Source organism: Mobula birostris, chromosome 15, assembly GCF_030028105.1.
Source record: "Mobula birostris isolate sMobBir1 chromosome 15, sMobBir1.hap1, whole genome shotgun sequence".
In the NCBI taxonomy this organism is placed as follows: Eukaryota; Metazoa; Chordata; class Chondrichthyes; order Myliobatiformes; family Myliobatidae; genus Mobula; species Mobula birostris.
In genome coordinates this window covers 1,800,621-1,818,372 of record NC_092384.1, presented here as the reverse complement: position 1 = coordinate 1,818,372, position 17,752 = coordinate 1,800,621, and the positions used below count along the sequence as shown (strand labels likewise).

General features: G+C 44.5%; 2 protein-coding genes across 5 annotated transcripts in view; one reads left to right on the top strand and one right to left on the bottom strand.

The window, feature by feature from the left end:
• The window catches only part of ciapin1 (cytokine induced apoptosis inhibitor 1), a 46,644-nt gene extending 37,621 nt beyond the window's left edge, over window positions 1-9,023 (bottom strand). Inside the window, exons 1-2 of one of the 3 annotated variants that reach the window (XM_072279235.1) lie at window positions 8,918-9,023; window positions 7,188-7,351 (exon numbers count right to left, since the gene is read on the bottom strand). In XM_072279235.1, coding sequence (XP_072135336.1) covers window positions 7,188-7,344 — 157 coding nt within the window. In that variant the 5' untranslated portion in view covers window positions 7,345-7,351; window positions 8,918-9,023. Of the gene's footprint in view, window positions 1-7,187; window positions 7,355-8,580; window positions 8,682-8,917 lie in introns of those variants that run through there. The other 2 variants (XM_072279236.1, XM_072279237.1) reach the window with 2 other exon arrangements.
• A 3-nt stretch (window positions 9,024-9,026) lies between these two features.
• Window positions 9,027-17,752, top strand: part of coq9 (coenzyme Q9 homolog (S. cerevisiae)) — a 33,605-nt gene continuing 24,879 nt past the window's right edge. The window contains exons 1-3 of one of the 2 annotated variants that reach the window (XM_072279234.1): window positions 9,027-9,186; window positions 9,559-9,685; window positions 15,078-15,213. In XM_072279234.1, coding sequence (XP_072135335.1) covers window positions 9,078-9,186; window positions 9,559-9,685; window positions 15,078-15,213 — 372 coding nt within the window. In that variant the 5' untranslated portion in view covers window positions 9,027-9,077. Of the gene's footprint in view, window positions 9,187-9,558; window positions 9,686-15,074; window positions 15,214-17,752 lie in introns of both variants that reach the window. The other variant, XM_072279233.1, reaches the window with a different exon arrangement.

The window sequence follows — 17,752 nt, the reverse complement described above, 5'->3', positions numbered from 1 at the left end:
TTAAGGCAGAGCTTGATAGGCTCTTAAATAGACATGGCAACAATGTTTACAGTGAGAAGTCCGAGGGATGGGGTTGAGGACAAGAACAAAGGATCAGCCATGAGTGAACGGCGGGGCAGACTCGAAGGGCCAAATAGCCTAATTCTACTCCTATGTCTTACGATCTTATAGTCTGCAGTATTGTTCTTTTTACCAAAATGCATTATTGTACATTTCCCAGCACTGCATGCCATATGCCACTTTTTGCCCATTCTTCCAATTTGTCTAAACCCTGCTGTAATCACATTGCTTCCTCAGCACAACCTACCCCACATGTACATACTTTGCCACAAAGTCATCAATTCCATTATCTAAATCATTGATATACAATGTGAAAAGTACTGGTCCCAATACTGACGCCCTAAGGAACACCACTAGTCATCGGCAGCCAACCAGAAAAGGCCAGTTTTATTCCCACTCGCTGCCTGCTGTCAGCCATTCCACTACCAATGCCACTGTCTTCCCTGTTAACGCCATAGAATTTTATCTTGTTAAGCAGCTTCATGTGTGGGACCTTACGAGATGCCTTCTGAAAATGCAAGTAAATGACATCTACTGGCACCTCTTTGTCCACCCTGCTTGTTATTTCCGTGAAGAACTCTAACAGATTTGTCAGGCTAGATTTCCCTTAACAGAAACCACGCTGACTTTGATTAACATACACAAACTGCTGGAGGCAGCATCTATGGAAAAAGGTACAGTCGACATTTCGGGCTGAAACCCTTTGGCAGGACTGGAGAAAAAAAAGCTTGGAGTAGATTTCAAAGGTGGGAAGAGGGGAGAGAGAAACACCAGGCGATAGGTGAACCTTGGAGGGGGAGGGATGAAGTAAAGAGCTAGGAAGTCGATTGGTGAAAGAGACAGAAGGCCATGGAAGAAAGAAGAGAGGGCGGGGGAGGAGCACCAGAGGGGAGGCAATGGGCGGGCTAGGAGGTAACATGAGAAAGGGACAAGGGGATGGGAAATGGTGAAGGGGATGGGAAATGGTGAAGGGGAGGGGAGATGGTGAAGGGGAGGGGAGATGGGTGGAGACATTATTGGAAGTCTGAGAAATCGATGTTCACGCCATGCAGGTTGGAGGCTACCCAAACGGAATATAAGTTGTTGTTCCTGAAACCTAAGTGTGGCCTTATCCCGACAGTGGAGGAGGTCATGGATGGATATATCAGAATGGGAATGGCAAGTGGAATTAAAATGGGTGGCCACTGGGAGATCCTGCTTGTTCTGGTGGACGGAGCGTAGATGCTTGGTAAAGCGGTCTCCCAATCTACATCGGGTCTCACCGATATACTAGAGGCCACACCGGGAGCACCGAACACAGTATATGACCACAAAAGACTCACAGGTGAAGTGTCGTCTCACCTGGAAGGACTGTTTAGGGCCCTGAATGATAGTGAGGGAGGAGGGGTAGGGGCAAGAGAATCACTTACACCTGGCCCTCAAATTTACCTGGTCCATTTCTGACACTTCCCTTCCCATTCTCGATCTCACTGTCTCTATCTTTGGAGACAGCTTATCCACCGATGTCCATTATAAACCAACAGACTCTTACAGCTACCTGGACTACACCTCATCTCACACTTCTACTTGTAAAAACACCATCCCCTTCTCTAAATTCCTAAGTCTCCGCCGCATCTGCTCTCAGAATGAGGCTTTTCATTTTAGAACAAAGGAGATGCTCTCCTTTTTCAGAGAAAGGGGCTTCCCTTCCTCCACCATCAATGCTGCCCTCATCCATATCCCTTCCACTTCATGTACGTCTGTTCTTACCCCATCTTCCCACCACGCGACCAGGGACAGGGTTCCTCTTGTCCTCACCTACCACCCCACCAGCCTCCTTGTCCAACACATAATTCTCCGAAACTTCCGCCACCGCGAACTGGATCCCACCACCAAACACGTCTTTCCCTCCCTCCCACTTACTGCTTTCCAGAGTGATTGCTCTCTACGCAACTACCTTGTCCATTCGTTCCTCCCCACTGATCTCCCTCCTGGTACTTATCCTTGTAAGCGGAACAAGTGCTACACTTACCCCTACACCTCCTCCCTCACTACCATTCAGGGTCCCAAACAGTCCTTCCAGGTGAGGTGAAACTTCACCTGTGAGTCTGCTGAGGTCATATACTGTGTTCGGTGGCCTCTTGTATATCAGTGAGACTCAATGTAGACTGGGAGACCACTTCACTGACCACCTACGCACTGTCAGCCAGAATAAGCAGGATCTTCCAGTGGCCAAGCATTTTAATTCCACTTGCCATTCCCATTCCAACATGTCCACCCACAGCCCCCTTCACTGATAAGGCCACACTCAGGTTGCAGGAACATCTTATATTCCGTTTGGGTAGCCTCAATCTGATGGCATGAACTCAAACTTCCAGTAATGCCTCCACCCCTCCCTTCACTATTTCTCATCGTCTTGTCCCTCTCTCATGTTATCTCTCTGCCCGCCCATCACCTCCCTTATCCCCCACCCTTTCATCTTTCTTCCATAGGCTTCTGTCTCTTTCACCAATCAACTTCCTAGCTCTTTGCTTCATCTCTCCCACTCTGTTTCACCTATCGCCTAGCGTTTCTCTCTCCCTTCCCTCACCTTTCAAATCTACTCCTCAGCTATTCTTCTCCAGTCTTGCCAAAGGGTTTTGGCCCAAAACGCTGACTATACTTTTTTTCATAGTTGCTGCCTGGGTTGCTGAGTTCGTCCAGCAATTTGTGTGTGTTGCTTGGATTTCCAGCACCTGCAGACTCTTCCTTGTTTCTGACTTCGACTAATTTATTATTAGTCTCCAAGTACCTTAAAACCTCATCCTTAATAGACTCCAACACTTTCCCAATCACTGATGTTAGGCTAACTGACTTATAGTTTCCTTTCTTTTGCCATCCTCTCTTCTTAAATAGTGGAGTGACATTTGCAATCTTCCAGTCCTCCAGGTCCATGCCAGAATCAAATAATTCTTGAAAGATCATGACTAATGTGTCCATTATCTCTTGAACCTCTCTGAGGACTCTGGGATGTCATCCACCTGGCCCAGGTGACTTCTCCACCTGAAGACCTTTGAGTTTGCCAAGCACTTTTCCCTTTGTAATAGCAATGGAACTCACTCCTGCACTGACACTCACAGACCTCTGGCACACTGCTAGAGTCTTCCACAGGAAGACAGATGCAAAGTACCCATTCAATTCAGCCACCATTTCTGTGTCCCCCATTACTACCTCACCAGCATCATTTCCCAGCGGTCCAATATTAACTCTCACCTTCATTTCACTCTTTATAGAACTGAAAAAACTTTTGGTATCCTGCTTTATATTTTTGGCTAGTCCATCCTCATATTTCATCTTTTCCCTTTCCATCGCTTTTTTAGTTGCCTTTTGCTGGATTTTAAAAGCTCTTAACTTCCCACTCACTTTTGCTACCTTATATGCCCTTTCCGTGGCTGTTACGCAGTCCTTACCTTCCTTTGTCAACCACGGTTGCCTACCCCTGCCATTTGAGAACTACTTCCTCTGTGGGACATATCTATCCTGTGCCTTGTGAACTATTCCCAGAAACTTCTCCCATCTCTGCTCTGACGTCATCCTTGCCAGTATCCTCCTCCAATTCACCTGGGCAAGCTCCTCTCTCGTGCCTCTGTAATTCTTTTTATTCCATTGTGATACTGATGCATGTGAGTATGCTTCTCCATCTCAAATTGCAGTATGAATTCAATGATATTATGATCACTGCCTCCTGAGGGTTCCTTTATGTTGAGCTCCTGAATAAGATCTGGTTTATTACACAACACCCAATCTGAGAAAGGCTTTCCCCAAGTCGGGGTCAAGCACAAGCTGCTTTGAAAAGCCATCTCGTAGGCATTCAACAAATTCCCTCTCTGGCGATCTGACACCAACCTGATTTTACCAATCCCCTTGCATACTGAAGTCGCCCATTACAATTATGTCAGTACCCATATTAAATGCCTTTTCCAGCTCCCTTTGCAATCTCAACCCCACATCTTGGCTACTGTTTGGAGGTCTATATATGATTCCCATCATGTTTTTTGCACCTTTGTAATTCCTTAACTCCACCCATGAAGATTCAACATTCTCTGACCCTATATCTCTGTTTCTAAAGATGTAATACCATCTCTTACCAACAGAGCCACACCACCTATGCCTCCCTGTCTGCCCTCTTGATACAACGTATATCCTTTGATGTTAAGCTCCCACCTACAGCTTTCTTTTGGCCCATTCAGTCTGCTCCACCATTTCATTATGGCTGATCCAAATTTCCTGTCAGCCCTAATCTCCTGCCTTCTCACCGTATTCCTTCATACCTTGACCAATCAAGAATCTATCAACATCTGCCTTAAAGACCATAAGACAAAGGAGCAGAAGTCGGACGTTCGGCCCATCGAGTCTGCTCCGCCATTTTATCATGAGCTGATCCATTCTCCCATTTAGTCCCACTCCCCCACCTTCTCATCATCACCTTTGATGCCCTGGCTACTCAGATACCTATCAATCTCTGCCTTAAATACACCCAATGACTTGGCCTCCACTGCCGCCCGTGGCAACAAATTCCATAGATTCACCATCCTCTGACTAAAAAAATTTCTTCGCATTTCTGTTCTGAATGGGCACCCTTCAATCCTTAAGTCATGCCCTCTCGTACTAGACTCCCCCATCATGGGAAACAACTTTGCCACATCCACTCTGTCCATGCCTTTCAATATTCGAAATGTTTCTATAAGGTCTCCCCTCAGTCTTCTAAGCTCCGAGGAATACAGTCCAAGAGCGGACAAATGTCCTGATATGTTAACCCTCTCATTCCCAGAATCATTCTAGTGAATCTTCTCTGTACCCCCTCCAAGGTCAGCACATCCTTTCTTAAATAAGGAGACCAAAACTGCCCACAGTACTCCAAGTGAGGTCTCACCAGCGCCTTATAGAGCCTCAACATCACATCCCTGCTCCTATACTCTATTCCTCTAGAAATGAATGCCAACATTGCATTCGCCTTCTTCACTACCGACTCAACCTGGAGGTTAACCTTAAGGGTATCCTGTACGAGGACTCCCAAGTCCCGTTGCATCTCAGAACTTTGAATTCTTTCCCCATTTAAATAATAGTCTGCCTGTTTATTTCTTCTGCCAAAGTGCATAACCATACAATTTCCAACATTGTATTTCATTTGCCACTTCTTTGCCCATTCTTCTAATCTATCCAAGTCTCTCTGTAGACTCTCCGTTTCCTCAGCACTACCGGCCCCCTCCACCTATCTTCGTATCGTCAGCAAACTTAGCCACAAAGCCATCACAATATACACAAATACTTGGCTTTACAGCTACCTGTGACAAAGAATTCCACAGATTTGCCATTCTCTGGCTGAAGAAATTCCTTCTCATCTTTCTAAATTGACGTCTCTCTGTTCTGAGGCTGTATCCTCTGGTCTTAGACTGTGCACTTGTAATGCTAAGATCAATAAAGTTATCTTTGACCCATACTGGTTCTTATGTATCTATCATAAGAAACATCCTCACCACATCTACTACATCAAGGCCTTTCACCATTTGATAGGTTTAATGAGGTCACCCCTCATTCTTATTAATGCTAGTGAATACAGGCCCAGAGACATCAAAAGCTATTGAATCGGGGAATCATTTCTGTAAATCTCCTTTGAATCCTCTCCAGTTTCAGCACGTCATTTCTAACAGAAGAGGTTCAAACCTGCGCACAATACTGCAATTGAGGCCTTACCAGTGCTTTATAAAGGTTCAACATTACAACCTTGCTTTTATATTCTGGTCCTCTTGAAATGAATGCTAAAAATGCATTTGCCTTCCTTACACAGACTTAACCTGCAAATCAACCTTTAGGGAATCTTGCCTAAGGACTTCCAAGCCCTTGCAGCTCAATTTTTTGTATTTTCTCTCCATTTAGAAAATAGAGTACACTTTCATTTCTTCTAGCAAATGCATAACCATACAATTCCCTGCGCTAAATTCCATCTGCCATTTCTTTGGCCATTCTCCTAATCTAAGACCTTCTGTAGCCTCTCTACTTCCTCAAAACTACCTGCTCCTCCACCTATCTTCATATCATGAGACTTTTTTTTACCATGTCCATGGTCTGCTCTTTATCAAATTACAGTATTGCTTTGCACTGTTGTAACTATATGTTATAATTATTTGGGCTTTGTCAGTTTTAGTCTTGGTTTCTCCTGCGTTTCTGTGATATATTTCTGGAGGAACATTGTATCATTTTTTAATGCATGCATTTCCAAATGACAATAAACGAGGACTGAGTGTCCTCATAATCTAATCTAATCTTCAAATTTTGCAACAAAGCCATCAATTCCATCATCCAAATCATTGACATTTAATGCAAAAAAAATCGGTACCAGTATAGACCGGTGTGGAACACCACTAGTCACCAGCAGCCAGTCAGAAAAGGCTCCCTTTATTCCCACTCTTTGCCTCCTGCCAATCAGCCACTGCTTTATCCACCCTGGAATCTTTCCTGTAATACCACGGGCTTGTTTGTCTTGATGAATAAAGACTTTCATGCCCACCATACTTCTCCAGTAACTTAGGTACCGTCACAATTATTACTTCTTCTGAAGAGTGGACAAATGAATTAAGCTGGTGTTGATTGATAAGTTTGAGGGAATAAAGTAGCAGGGTTAGAGGGGAACAGGGAAAGGGAGGGATTGGACTGATGGGATTGCTCTTCTTAGAACCAGTATGGGTCAAAGATAAAAATTAGCTTTATTTGTTACACATACATCTAAACATCAACATATACAGTAAAATGCATCATTTCCGTCAACCACCAACACATTCCATGGCTGTGCCAGGAGGCAGCCTTCAAGTGTCACCATGTTTCTGGTGCCAACATAGCATACCCAAAACTCACTAACTATACATCTTTGGAATGTAGGGGGAATCCCATGTGGTTACAGGGAGAATATACAAATTCCTTACAGAAAACAGCAGGAATAAAACTCCTATCTGTGAACACTTGCGCTGTAAAGCATTGTGCTAACTGCTACGTTACCATGCTGTCCAAAGAAAAGTTATGCTCAGGCCACGAAAAGTCTCCCCGAGAGCCTCTCTGCATACTCAAAGGTATGGTAAGGTAAACCGCAAACAATCATTGTTCTCAATACCTACATATCTGCAACCTCTCAATGTTCTCCATTGCCACGTGTGTTGAAGAGCCAGTAACTGTCCGAATATCCTGCACCAGCTTGGAGTTAGATTCAGCTGTGGTCACGTTGTCCCAGATCACTACCACATTGTCTCCTGGTTTGATATCAAACAGATCCATTGCAAACCTGCTTTGGAACAGATGGGAAACATTAGAATGCTGCCTGGGAGTAGAATTTACAAGATTATTCACCACAGGAGGGTAGAATACTGAAGGTGGCTTAAAGATTGTGCTGATTGGGAGAAAAGAGCTGGGTCCAGGGAACGGTGGGAGGAAGCTGTAGAGGTGGCAAGGTGGAGGGAAGGTAGAACACAGGTGGTTGGGGCGAGATGGAGAAATTTTCTCTGCAATAAGAATAGCTCCAACTTCTTCCAGTCAGATACACACAGCTAAACTTCACCCTCAGCAACGTTGTAAACCCCTTCTGTACCTCCTTTTAAGTCTCAACATCTTCAATGTCCCAAAGAGAACATAATACTATTATGGCAGTCGTCAATACCAGTTTTATATAGAAGTGGGATCAGCCTTGCAGCGATTTCCTTACTTTCATTTCCGATTTCACAATCATCCAAACACCCTGTATATAGCCTCTAACAGCCCATGATGTCGTGTATCAAACTCTGCTTTTGCACTTTCAAGTGTCTCATTCCTCTGACCAAAATCATTTTGGTATCTTTGTACATTTGTCATAGTTGACAAGCTAAAACATGACATATGAAGGCAAGTTATCCAATAAAATAAAAGGGGATACCAAAAGACTTCTCATTTATATAGAGTAAACGAGAAGCAAGAGTGGATATTGGATCACTGAAGACCAAAGGGGGACAAAGAAATGGGCAATGAACATAATAAGTAATTTGTGCCAGTCTTTATTGTGGAAGACATTAGAAGTATTCAAGAAATTTGAGTGTCAGGAGGCAGCAGTGAGTGTTGCTATTACTAAGGAGAAGGTGATTGGCAAGCTGAAAGGCCCAAGTCACCTGGGACAGATGGACTACACCCCAGGGTTCTGAAAAAAGTAACGGGAGAGTTTATGGTAGCATTAGTAGTGATCTTTCAAGAGTCACCACATTCTGGAATAGTTCTGGAGGACTGGAAAATTGCAAGTGTCATGCCATTCTTTAAGAGAGAGACAAACCATCATAAGTGCTCTCCACTATTGAGAACAGCTACACAGAGTGCTGTCTCGGGAAAGCAGAATCCATCAACAGGGACCCCCAACACCCAGGACATGCTCTTTTCTCACGCTGCCATCAAGAAGGTAAAGGAGCCTCAGCACCCACACCTCCAGGTTCAGGAATAGTTGTTTCCAGTCCACCATCAGGCACCTGAACAAGAGATGATAACTTGACTTACCCCAACACTGAAATGCTTTTGCATTTGCAGGTTGTTGTCTTTTGCACACTGGAAGTCCACCTTGTGCGGTTTTCACTGATTCTATTGTGTTTCTTTAAATTTATTGTGAATTCTCGAAAGTAAATGAATCTTATGGTGAGAAATGTGTCTTTTGACAAAGAATTTACTCTGAACGCCCATCACCGTGTGATACGACTGGCAGCGAACTCTCCTCAAACACCACCTCACTCAGTGAGCCCACCCTCACCTCTAGACTCCACGTCTCCACCATTCCCAAACCCCGACCCCCACTTCCAGACACTTCTCAGCACCGTTCTCCAGAAACTATCCCACTCACTCGCAGGCTCGGGCCCGGGCCTTCTCCTCGACCGGTCGGGGACGGTCCGACGCAAACGAACCCAGGCCGTGCGCACGCGGACGGGAGTGCGGAGTTGACGTCAGCGAGCGGACGGGAGCGCGCTGATGACGTCAGCGAGCAGGGGGGAGGCGTGACCGCAATGGCGCTTCGGTGGAGGTCCGCTCAGCGGCTGCTGTACCGAGTGATCGCTGGCGGTTGGTCGGCGCCGCATCGCCCTGCTGAAGGCGGGCGAGGGTTCGAGTTCGCGGGTACGACGGTGTTCAAAGGTCGGGGGGGGGTTGGAGCTCGGCGATATGGGGGTCTGGGTCAGGTGTGTGCGGGAGGCGGTAGTGGACGGTGTGGAAGGTACCTGGGTATGTTCGAGAGGTGAGTATTGGGGTGAGGGCGAGAGTGGACCCCCTAACTGTCTGGTGGGATTGGGTGTTTGGACCTCTGGCTTGATGCCAAGCTACAGTGATTGTCCCAGTGATGTTTGGGGAGTTTCTTTCTGTGCGGAACCTTATCCGAGGAGTCTGAAGAATTGACCTCTGATGTACCTGTGCTGTGCTTGATGTGAATGGTGCGTTTTCTGTGTTCCTTATTGACTGGAGAGGATTGATGACCTTTCTCTCTCCTGCCAGCTGGATTCTGTTTCCAGAACAGACTGCACAGGGGTCTTCTGCATACATCAGTACAATTAAGAATGGTTAGTGGGGAACACTCCCACAACACCCAGACAGACAGTGAGCATCAAGACTTCCACTCCAGGTAAGCTCAACTGCTGCAGTTCCACACAGTAAAGTCATGTTATTTGCTATAGCAGGAATATAGGTTCTGGGGTTTTAACAGCTGCATCTTGTGAAGGAGGCCAGGGAAAAGTTAGTAAGTTTTTTTTGTCAAGTGTGGATTGTAAAATTTCTGTCAGAAAACAATGGTTAATTGGAGTTGATTGTTCAGGCATTTGTGATTTGTGAAACCGTCTATAAAGAGTGGTGCAAGTTATTGCTGCCAAAAATGAATGTTCACATAAATGATTCGTTGTCAGGAAAATGTAGAAAGTTCAGGAAATACAACTGACTGCATTGTTCTTTCAAAAAGCTGAAACCTCAGAATATAAACAAGAGAAAATCTGCAGATGCTGGAAATCCGAGCAAAACACACAAAATGCTGGAGGAACTCAGCAGGCCAGGCAGCATCTATAGGCCTGCCAAAGGGTTTCAGCCCGAAACGTTGGCAGTACTTTTTTCTATAGATGCTAACTCTTCCTGAGCTGTCGATTGCTGAACTATTCATTCAGATCTGTATGGAAATATGAAGAAAAACGGATTGTCTTTTGTTACAGCAGATAATTGAATGGGAGTCTTTAAATTATGTTAACCTAGAAAAAGTATGCATCTGCTGACTGTTTACAGAGTTAAAAGAACCATAACCATTGAAGTATGCTTACTTACAGCTCCAGAGACATGAATTCAATCCTGACCTTGTGCTTTCTCTGTATCAAGTGTGCATGCTATTATGACCTTGAAGGTTTGTCCCTGGGTATTTGCAAAGTTGTACTAATAGGTTGATCAGCAGCTTTGAATTGCCTGCAGTATGTAAGTGAGTGTAAATTCTGGGGAAGTTGATTGGGGTGCATTTGGATATTTTATGATCGCCATGGACAGTGAGCTGAAGAGCTTTTTTCCATGTGGGATCTCTACAAATGTAACAGAAAAGTTATGAAACTGTGTAATTACTAGGCTGAATGATTGTGTCAACATTTTAAGTATTATTTATATACCTGATACAGTTGATTGAAGGAACGGCTGACAGTGAAACTGGGAGCATCAGATGACTAATCTCAGAGAGTAAACCCAGTCTGGTCATGCTTGGGTGTTTGGGCTGTTTGGGTACTATGGTTTTAATATCCTACTGATTTCCTCGGCTATTTTGACTATACCTCTTCCCACCCTGTCTCCCGTAAAAGTGCTATTCCCTTTTCTCAGTTCCTTTGTTTCTACTGCACCTGTTCCCAGGATGAGGCCCTCCTTTCCAGGACGTCAGAGATGTCCCCCTTCAAAGAATGGAGTTTCCCTTCCTCCACCATCGATGCTGCCTCATTCGCTTCTCCTCCATTTCTCAAATATCTGCGCTCACCTCATCTTCCTGACCCCTTAATAGTGATAGAGTCCCTTTCGTCCTTACCTACACCCCATGAGCCTTTACATCCAACACATTTTCCGTAACTTCCACCATCTGCAAAGAGATCCTATTACCAAACACGTCTTTTCTCTCCCACTCTCTGCTTTCTGCAAGGATCAGTCCCTCTGTGAATCCTTTGTCCGTTTGTCTCTCGCCACAAATCTTTCTGCCAGCACTTATCCCTGCAAGTGGTCAAAGTGCTGTACCTGCCCGTTCACCTCCTTCCTCACCACCATTCAGTGCGGCAAGACTTTACCTATGATTCTTCTGGGGCCATCCATTATGTCCAGTGCTCCCAATGTTGCCTCCTCTGCATTGGTGAGACCTGTCATGAATTAGGGGACTAATTTGTCAAGTACCGCTGCTCCATCCGCCAAAAGTGGAACTTCCTAATGGCCAAACTTTTAAAATCCCATTCCCATTCTTGTTCCTGTTCGGACATGTTGACCCATGGCCTCCTGTTGTGGCATGATGAGGACACCCTCAGGGTGGAGGAGCAACACCTTATATTCCGTCTGGGTAGTCTGCACCCTGAGGAATGAAAACAGAGTTCTCCTTTTGTTTAAAAAAAAATTTCCTCTTCTTCTGTTTTCACTCTGGCTTCTTGCCTCTTCTCACCTGCTTGTCACCTCCTCCTGGTGCTCCTCCTCCTCCTCCTCTCCTTTCTCCTATGGTTCACTTTCCTCTCCCATCAGATTCCTTCTTCTCCAGCCCTTTGCCTTTCCTACCCACCTGGCTTAACCTATCACCTTCTAACTATCCCCCTTCTCACCGCCCCCCCTTTTATTCTGAAGCAGGATTCCTGACCTGAAGCATCAACTATTTGTTCATTTCCATGGATGCTGCCTGACCTGCTGAGTTCCTCCAGCATTTTGTGTGTGTTGTTTTGGATTTCCAGTATCTGCAGATTTTCTGTGTTTTGGTTGATGGACAGAATAGGAATAAATGCCTCATTTTCAGGCTTGGAGGCTGTGAATGCTACGGAGTATATTGCCAGGGCTTTTCGTTCACAACTGAGGTCACTGGAGGAGTAAAATAGACTTTTTTTTAATGACACAAAGCTGGGTGCCAATGTGCACCATCAAGAGGATGTAGAACGGGGCAGGTAGATTGTTCAAGTGAATTGGCAAGGTCTGGCAAATATAAAATAATATGGAAAAATGGGTGATTGTCTTCTTATTTAAATGGTTAGCAATTGCAAGGTGTTGAGGACCCAAATATCCTTAGACATGAATCATTAACTTTAATATGTAAGTACAGCAAACAATTAAAAGGGCAAACAGTACACCAAGAATGCAGGAGTGAAGATCTGATACTGCACTTGAACACAACTCTGGTGAGACTGCATCTGGAATGTGTATAGGTCTAGTCTCTTGACCCAAATAGAGATATACTGGCAATGGTGGAAAAGTAGTAAAGATTCTCCAGATTGGACTGTGTCTAAACTTGGAGCTTGAAAAAAAATGAGGTGAAATCTTCAGACTGTACAAAATTCCTCTGGTACACGGCCATGCCAATGTATCTTTCCCTGGCTGGTGAGTATGGAACTAAACAAAATGCTACTAATTTTGGACAGAGATGAGAACTTTCTTCACCCAGAGGTCAGCAAATCTTTTAGAATTCTCTTCTTGAGAGGGCTGTGAATGCTGAGGTTATGTGTATAATAAGAATGGGTGGATGGATGTCTGCATGTTAAAAGATTCAAGGGATGTAGGGTAAGTGCAGGAATGTGAAACTTAGGGCAGTGATCTAATTAAATGGTGTAGAAGGCACAAGTGGTGGAACAGCCTCCTGCATTTTATGGGTGAGTTGGGGTCTCTCTGGGCTCCACTGTACTAGCCAATGTCAATATCACCTTCAGGTATCTGTTTACTGGCAACCTCACATGTAATGAGTGTCAGTGTGCTAGTTGTGGAGTGAAAACCAGTGTGATGAAAAAGTAAACAACAGGAATTCTGTAGATGCTGGAAATTCAAACAACACACATAAAAGTTGCTGGTGAACGCAGCAGGCCAGGCAGCATCTCTAGGAAGAGGTGCAGTCGACGTTTCAGTCCTGACGAAGGGCCTGAAACGTCGACTGCACCTCTTCCTAGAGATGCTGCCTGGCCTGCTGCGTTCACCAGCAACTTTTATGTGTGTTGTGATGAAAAAGTGTTGTGTGCCCCATTCCACTGGGCCTAGGTTTTTCTTAGGGTGGCTCCTGCCTGCACTTACTATTTAATTTCCCCTTTCACTGCACCGTCCCTTAACCCAGACTGGCTGAGTAAAAATATCCCAGGCCTGATTGCAAAGGTTCTGCAGGTAGTTGACGTTTGAGGATCATGAGTCCCACTCACAGGCCAACTTGAACAATTTAGTAGGTATGAGAGGTATCTAACATTGAAAATGAAACATCAGAAATTGTTAACCAAAAACTGCAGAGTTAGTGGATTTGTTATTTGTAATCTACTAAAATTCCCTGTAAACTGTCAGGGTCCCAGAAGTTGAAAAACTGCAAATTCAAGGAAGGAACAGAGAACAGGAATCTGCAAAGACAAGGGAAATAGGAACCACTGGGAACGAATAAGACTGGAGAGCTGAGTGGTGCCTTTAAGTTAGCCATTCTGGAAGGGAAGTGACAGTGAATTCAATTCATAAACCAGAAGGGTTTTATTGTGGGAAGAGAAAGAGTTACCATTACAGGTCTGCAGTTCTTTTGATTTTCATTAGTGTGGGAATTTATAGGCTGATTATGTTATAGGGAAGTTATTAAAGACACTATAGCAGGAAAATTATGAAAGAAAAAAGCAGAGTAATTGTGGTTTTATAACAGAGGGATTTTTCTTAAAAATTGTCTGGAAGGTGGACCATAGGTCTCGTTTGGCTCAACTAGTCAGAGGGATCAGTGTTGAGGCCTCAGTTGTTAATGCTGTAGCCAGATTGCAGTGGGCATGAGTGGAAAAGGTGTGGTTGAACCTTTGCCTCACCTGCAAGGGCTTTTTAGTTCCCTGGATGGTTGTGGGGTGTTGTGGGGGAGGTGTCACACCTACTGTGAGGGCAGTGGATGGCGGGATATGGAGTGGTGAAGTGGATGCGGGAGGTTTAGCAGATGGAGTATAATGTGGGGAAATTGTCAGATTATACACTTTGTGTAAATAATTTGCTCTCTCATTCTTTCCAAAGTAAGATGATAAAGTGTTCTTGGGGTTTCTAACGCACGAAACACACAAAAAGAAATGCACAGGACATCCAGGAATTAAAAAAAAAGGCAGAGGCATTGATTGCCTTTATTGCAATGGGTATGCAGTGTAGAAATAGTGAGATTTTGATTCAACTTTACAAGGTACTGGAAGGACAGCACCCGGAGTACTGAGCACAGTTTTAGTCTCCGTGTTTAAGGAGAGGTGGGTCTGCATAGGAGGTGGCACGGAGGATTACAGCATTGGTCCCTGAGATGAAGAGGGATGTATATAGAGAGTTAGTCCAGTTTGGACCTGTACTTACTGGAACGAGATGATCATGTTGAAATATGAACACTTCTGAGGGCATTTGGCAGGGTAGATGCTGAGACGGTGAACTCCCGGGAGTGGGTGGGGCAATAATTTAAAAATGTGCCTTCCGCCCTTCCTAACGACTCTAGACTTTCTTTTGAATTAAAGAGCTGGTGGATGTGTGACCAGGGTGTCCTGTGCAGAATCCAGAAGCCTATCAACCAACGCAGCAACGGCAATATTCCGACTTGTGTGGGGCTCCTGCATTTGGGTGCGTGTGTACATCTATGAGGGTTTTCGCCAGCAGTTTGCATGTGCGTCACAGCGCAGAGTTTGTGTTTAGGAAGGGCCACAACAGCGATTTGCTGTGGCTTTTACTAACGAGTATCAGCGCAATGACAACTGGGAGTGGTAGTGCTCACTCATGTGAATTTGCTGTTAGGTTAGACGTACATGGCGCAGGCATTGGGTGCATTTCTTACAGTTGAATTCCCCTTTCCACAGCAGTTATTCAGATCAGAGTGCAGAGAAGGGAGAGGGCTTCGAATCTGAGGATCAGCTGCGGCAGCAGCTCTTTTCAGCGGCGCTGAAATTTGTCCCTAACTATGGCTGGTCAGTGGAGGCCATTGCAGAAGGAGCCAAGGTAAAAGCTGTTCAAAGTTGTGACACTTTAAGAACAAACATCTGCATGACCACATTCTACTGATCTTGCTGGCTTCTCACTGTCTACATTTGGTTCACTCTGAGCTCTGACCCCCTCACTTATAATGCAAGATGCATTTGTGACATTATAACCATCCTCCTGCACTGTGAATGCATTTCATATGTGCCTCAGTGCTGTCTGATGAGAGTCACAATACACAGAAACAGGCCTTTTGATTATGCGTAGCTATACATATCTATACTCATCCCATTCACCACTACTTGGTCCTTAGCCGACTATACCTTAGTGATTCATGTGCTCATCTGGATACAACTAAATATACTAGAGTCTCTACCTCAATCACTTTCTCAGGCAGTGTTCCAGATTTCAGCCACTCTCTGGGTGAATAAATTTCCTTCCAACCTTTCGGACCAGCTTCTACATGGGACCTTGTCAAAGGCTTTACTGAAGCTCGTGTAGACGTCAACTGCAGTGACCTTATCGGTATAATTTCGTACTACGACAACAAAACTGAACCAAATCAGCCCAACAGCATCTCCACCAGAGTCCATGGCATCTCTACTTTACCAGTTGAAGATTAATGCTGTACCTTAGAGCTGCTTTTCCAGTAACTTCCCTCCCACAGATGTTTGACTCATTTGTCTGATCCTTGTTTCTCTTCTTGAATAAAGGAGCCACATTTTCTGTCCTCCAGTCATCTGGCTCCTCACCTTTGGTCAGTAAGAATTTAAAAATCTCCATCAGGGCCCCAGCAATCTCCTCCCTCGCCTCCTTTTACAACCTGGGACACATTTCATCAGGCCCAGGGAAGATATCCACCTTAGACTTGTTGCTTTTCAATGTTAACACAGTCTGAATATCCTCATTCCCTTCATGTAAATGTGCAATAACGATATCTTTTTCCTTTATGTGTACAAATGAGAAGTACTCATTTAAGACCTCATCAACATCTGGCTGCAAGCACATGTTGCCCCTTTGGTCTCTTACTGGCCCTTTTCTTACCAAGGTTATCATTTTGCTCTTTAACGTAATTATAAAATGCTTTGTTTTAATTTAACTCTTATCTGCCAGTGATATTTTTTGCCCTCTTTTCCCTGCTTATTGCCTTTTAAGGGTTCCACTAAGGGAACCTGCTGCAGATTAGAGAATATAATGTACCCTTGCTTTGGAAGATGTGTTCTTCCTCAGGTGTTGGCCCTAGCACTGCTTTCAGAGAGTTAGGACACAATGCTGAGTCACTGTTATTCCTTCTGTTGTTTCAGTTAAAATGTTGGAAGTGTAGGTGCAGCTCCTTTTGTGCAGAAGTAGAGTTTATGATCAGAATCGCTTTCCACGAGTTTATCCTCACTATCTTCAGGAAATTCGCCCACTCTTTCTATTTAGAATGGACCTTGACCAGTGGGGAAAGGTAGAGAAAGTGTTCTTCCTGATACAGGTTAAGTACATAAGATATCGAAGCAGTAGGCTGGAATAAGAATCTGGCTGAATGGTCCCCCAAAGGCCAGATTCCCTCCCAATCCACACACTTGTTTAGAGATCCACTCAATGGATTTCATTAAATAACCTTCATGGTTGAGCCTTTTCAGGTAGAAAATTCCAAAGAAAGACCATACTGACCTCTTCATTGTGCAGACTCCCAGCGAGAGAAAATAGCCTCTTATCATCTGCTGTAAGGATGTTGCATATTAATGATATCACGTACAAATTCAGCCATTCTTACTGAGTCTCTTTTCAAAGTTATCCCTCATCAATCAGAGTTAATGGCTTTGAGGCCAAGTTTGTGAATGATACAAAGATAGGTGAAGAGGCAGGTAATGTTGAAGGAAGCAGGAAATCTACAGAAGGACAGATTACGAAAACGGGCGATGAAGCGTCAGATGGAATTCAGTGCAGGAAAGTGTATGCTCGTGCGCTTTGGTAGAAGAATAAAGACATAGACTATTTTCTAAATGGGGAGGAAATTCAGAAGTCAGATATGCAAAGGGATTTGAGAGTCCTCATGCAGGATTCCCTCAAAGTTAACTTGCAGGTTGGGTCAGTGTTAAGGAAGACTACTACAATGTGAGCAATCATTTCAAAAGGATTAGAATAGAAAAGCAAGGATGTAATGCTGAGAGCACATTTGGAGTATTCTGAGCAGTTTTGGGTGCAATATCTAAAAAAAAGTGTAAGACCGTAAGACCTAGGAGCAGAATTAGGCCATTCAGCCCATCGAGTCTGCTGTGCCATTTCATCATGGCTGATCTCAGATACCACTCACCTACAAACACCTGCCTTTTCGCCATAGCTTTTGATGCCCTGACTGATCAGGAAACTATCAACTTCCGCCTTAAATATACGCACAGACTTGGTCTCCACCGTAATCTGTGTCAAAGCATCCATAGATTCGCTACTCTATGGACATGGCTCCAGGGTGACCAAGGATGGGAGCTCAACGTTCAGGGATATTCAATATTCAGGAGGGATAGACATGAAAGAAAAGGAGGTGGGGTGGCGTTGCTGGTTAAAGAGGAGATTA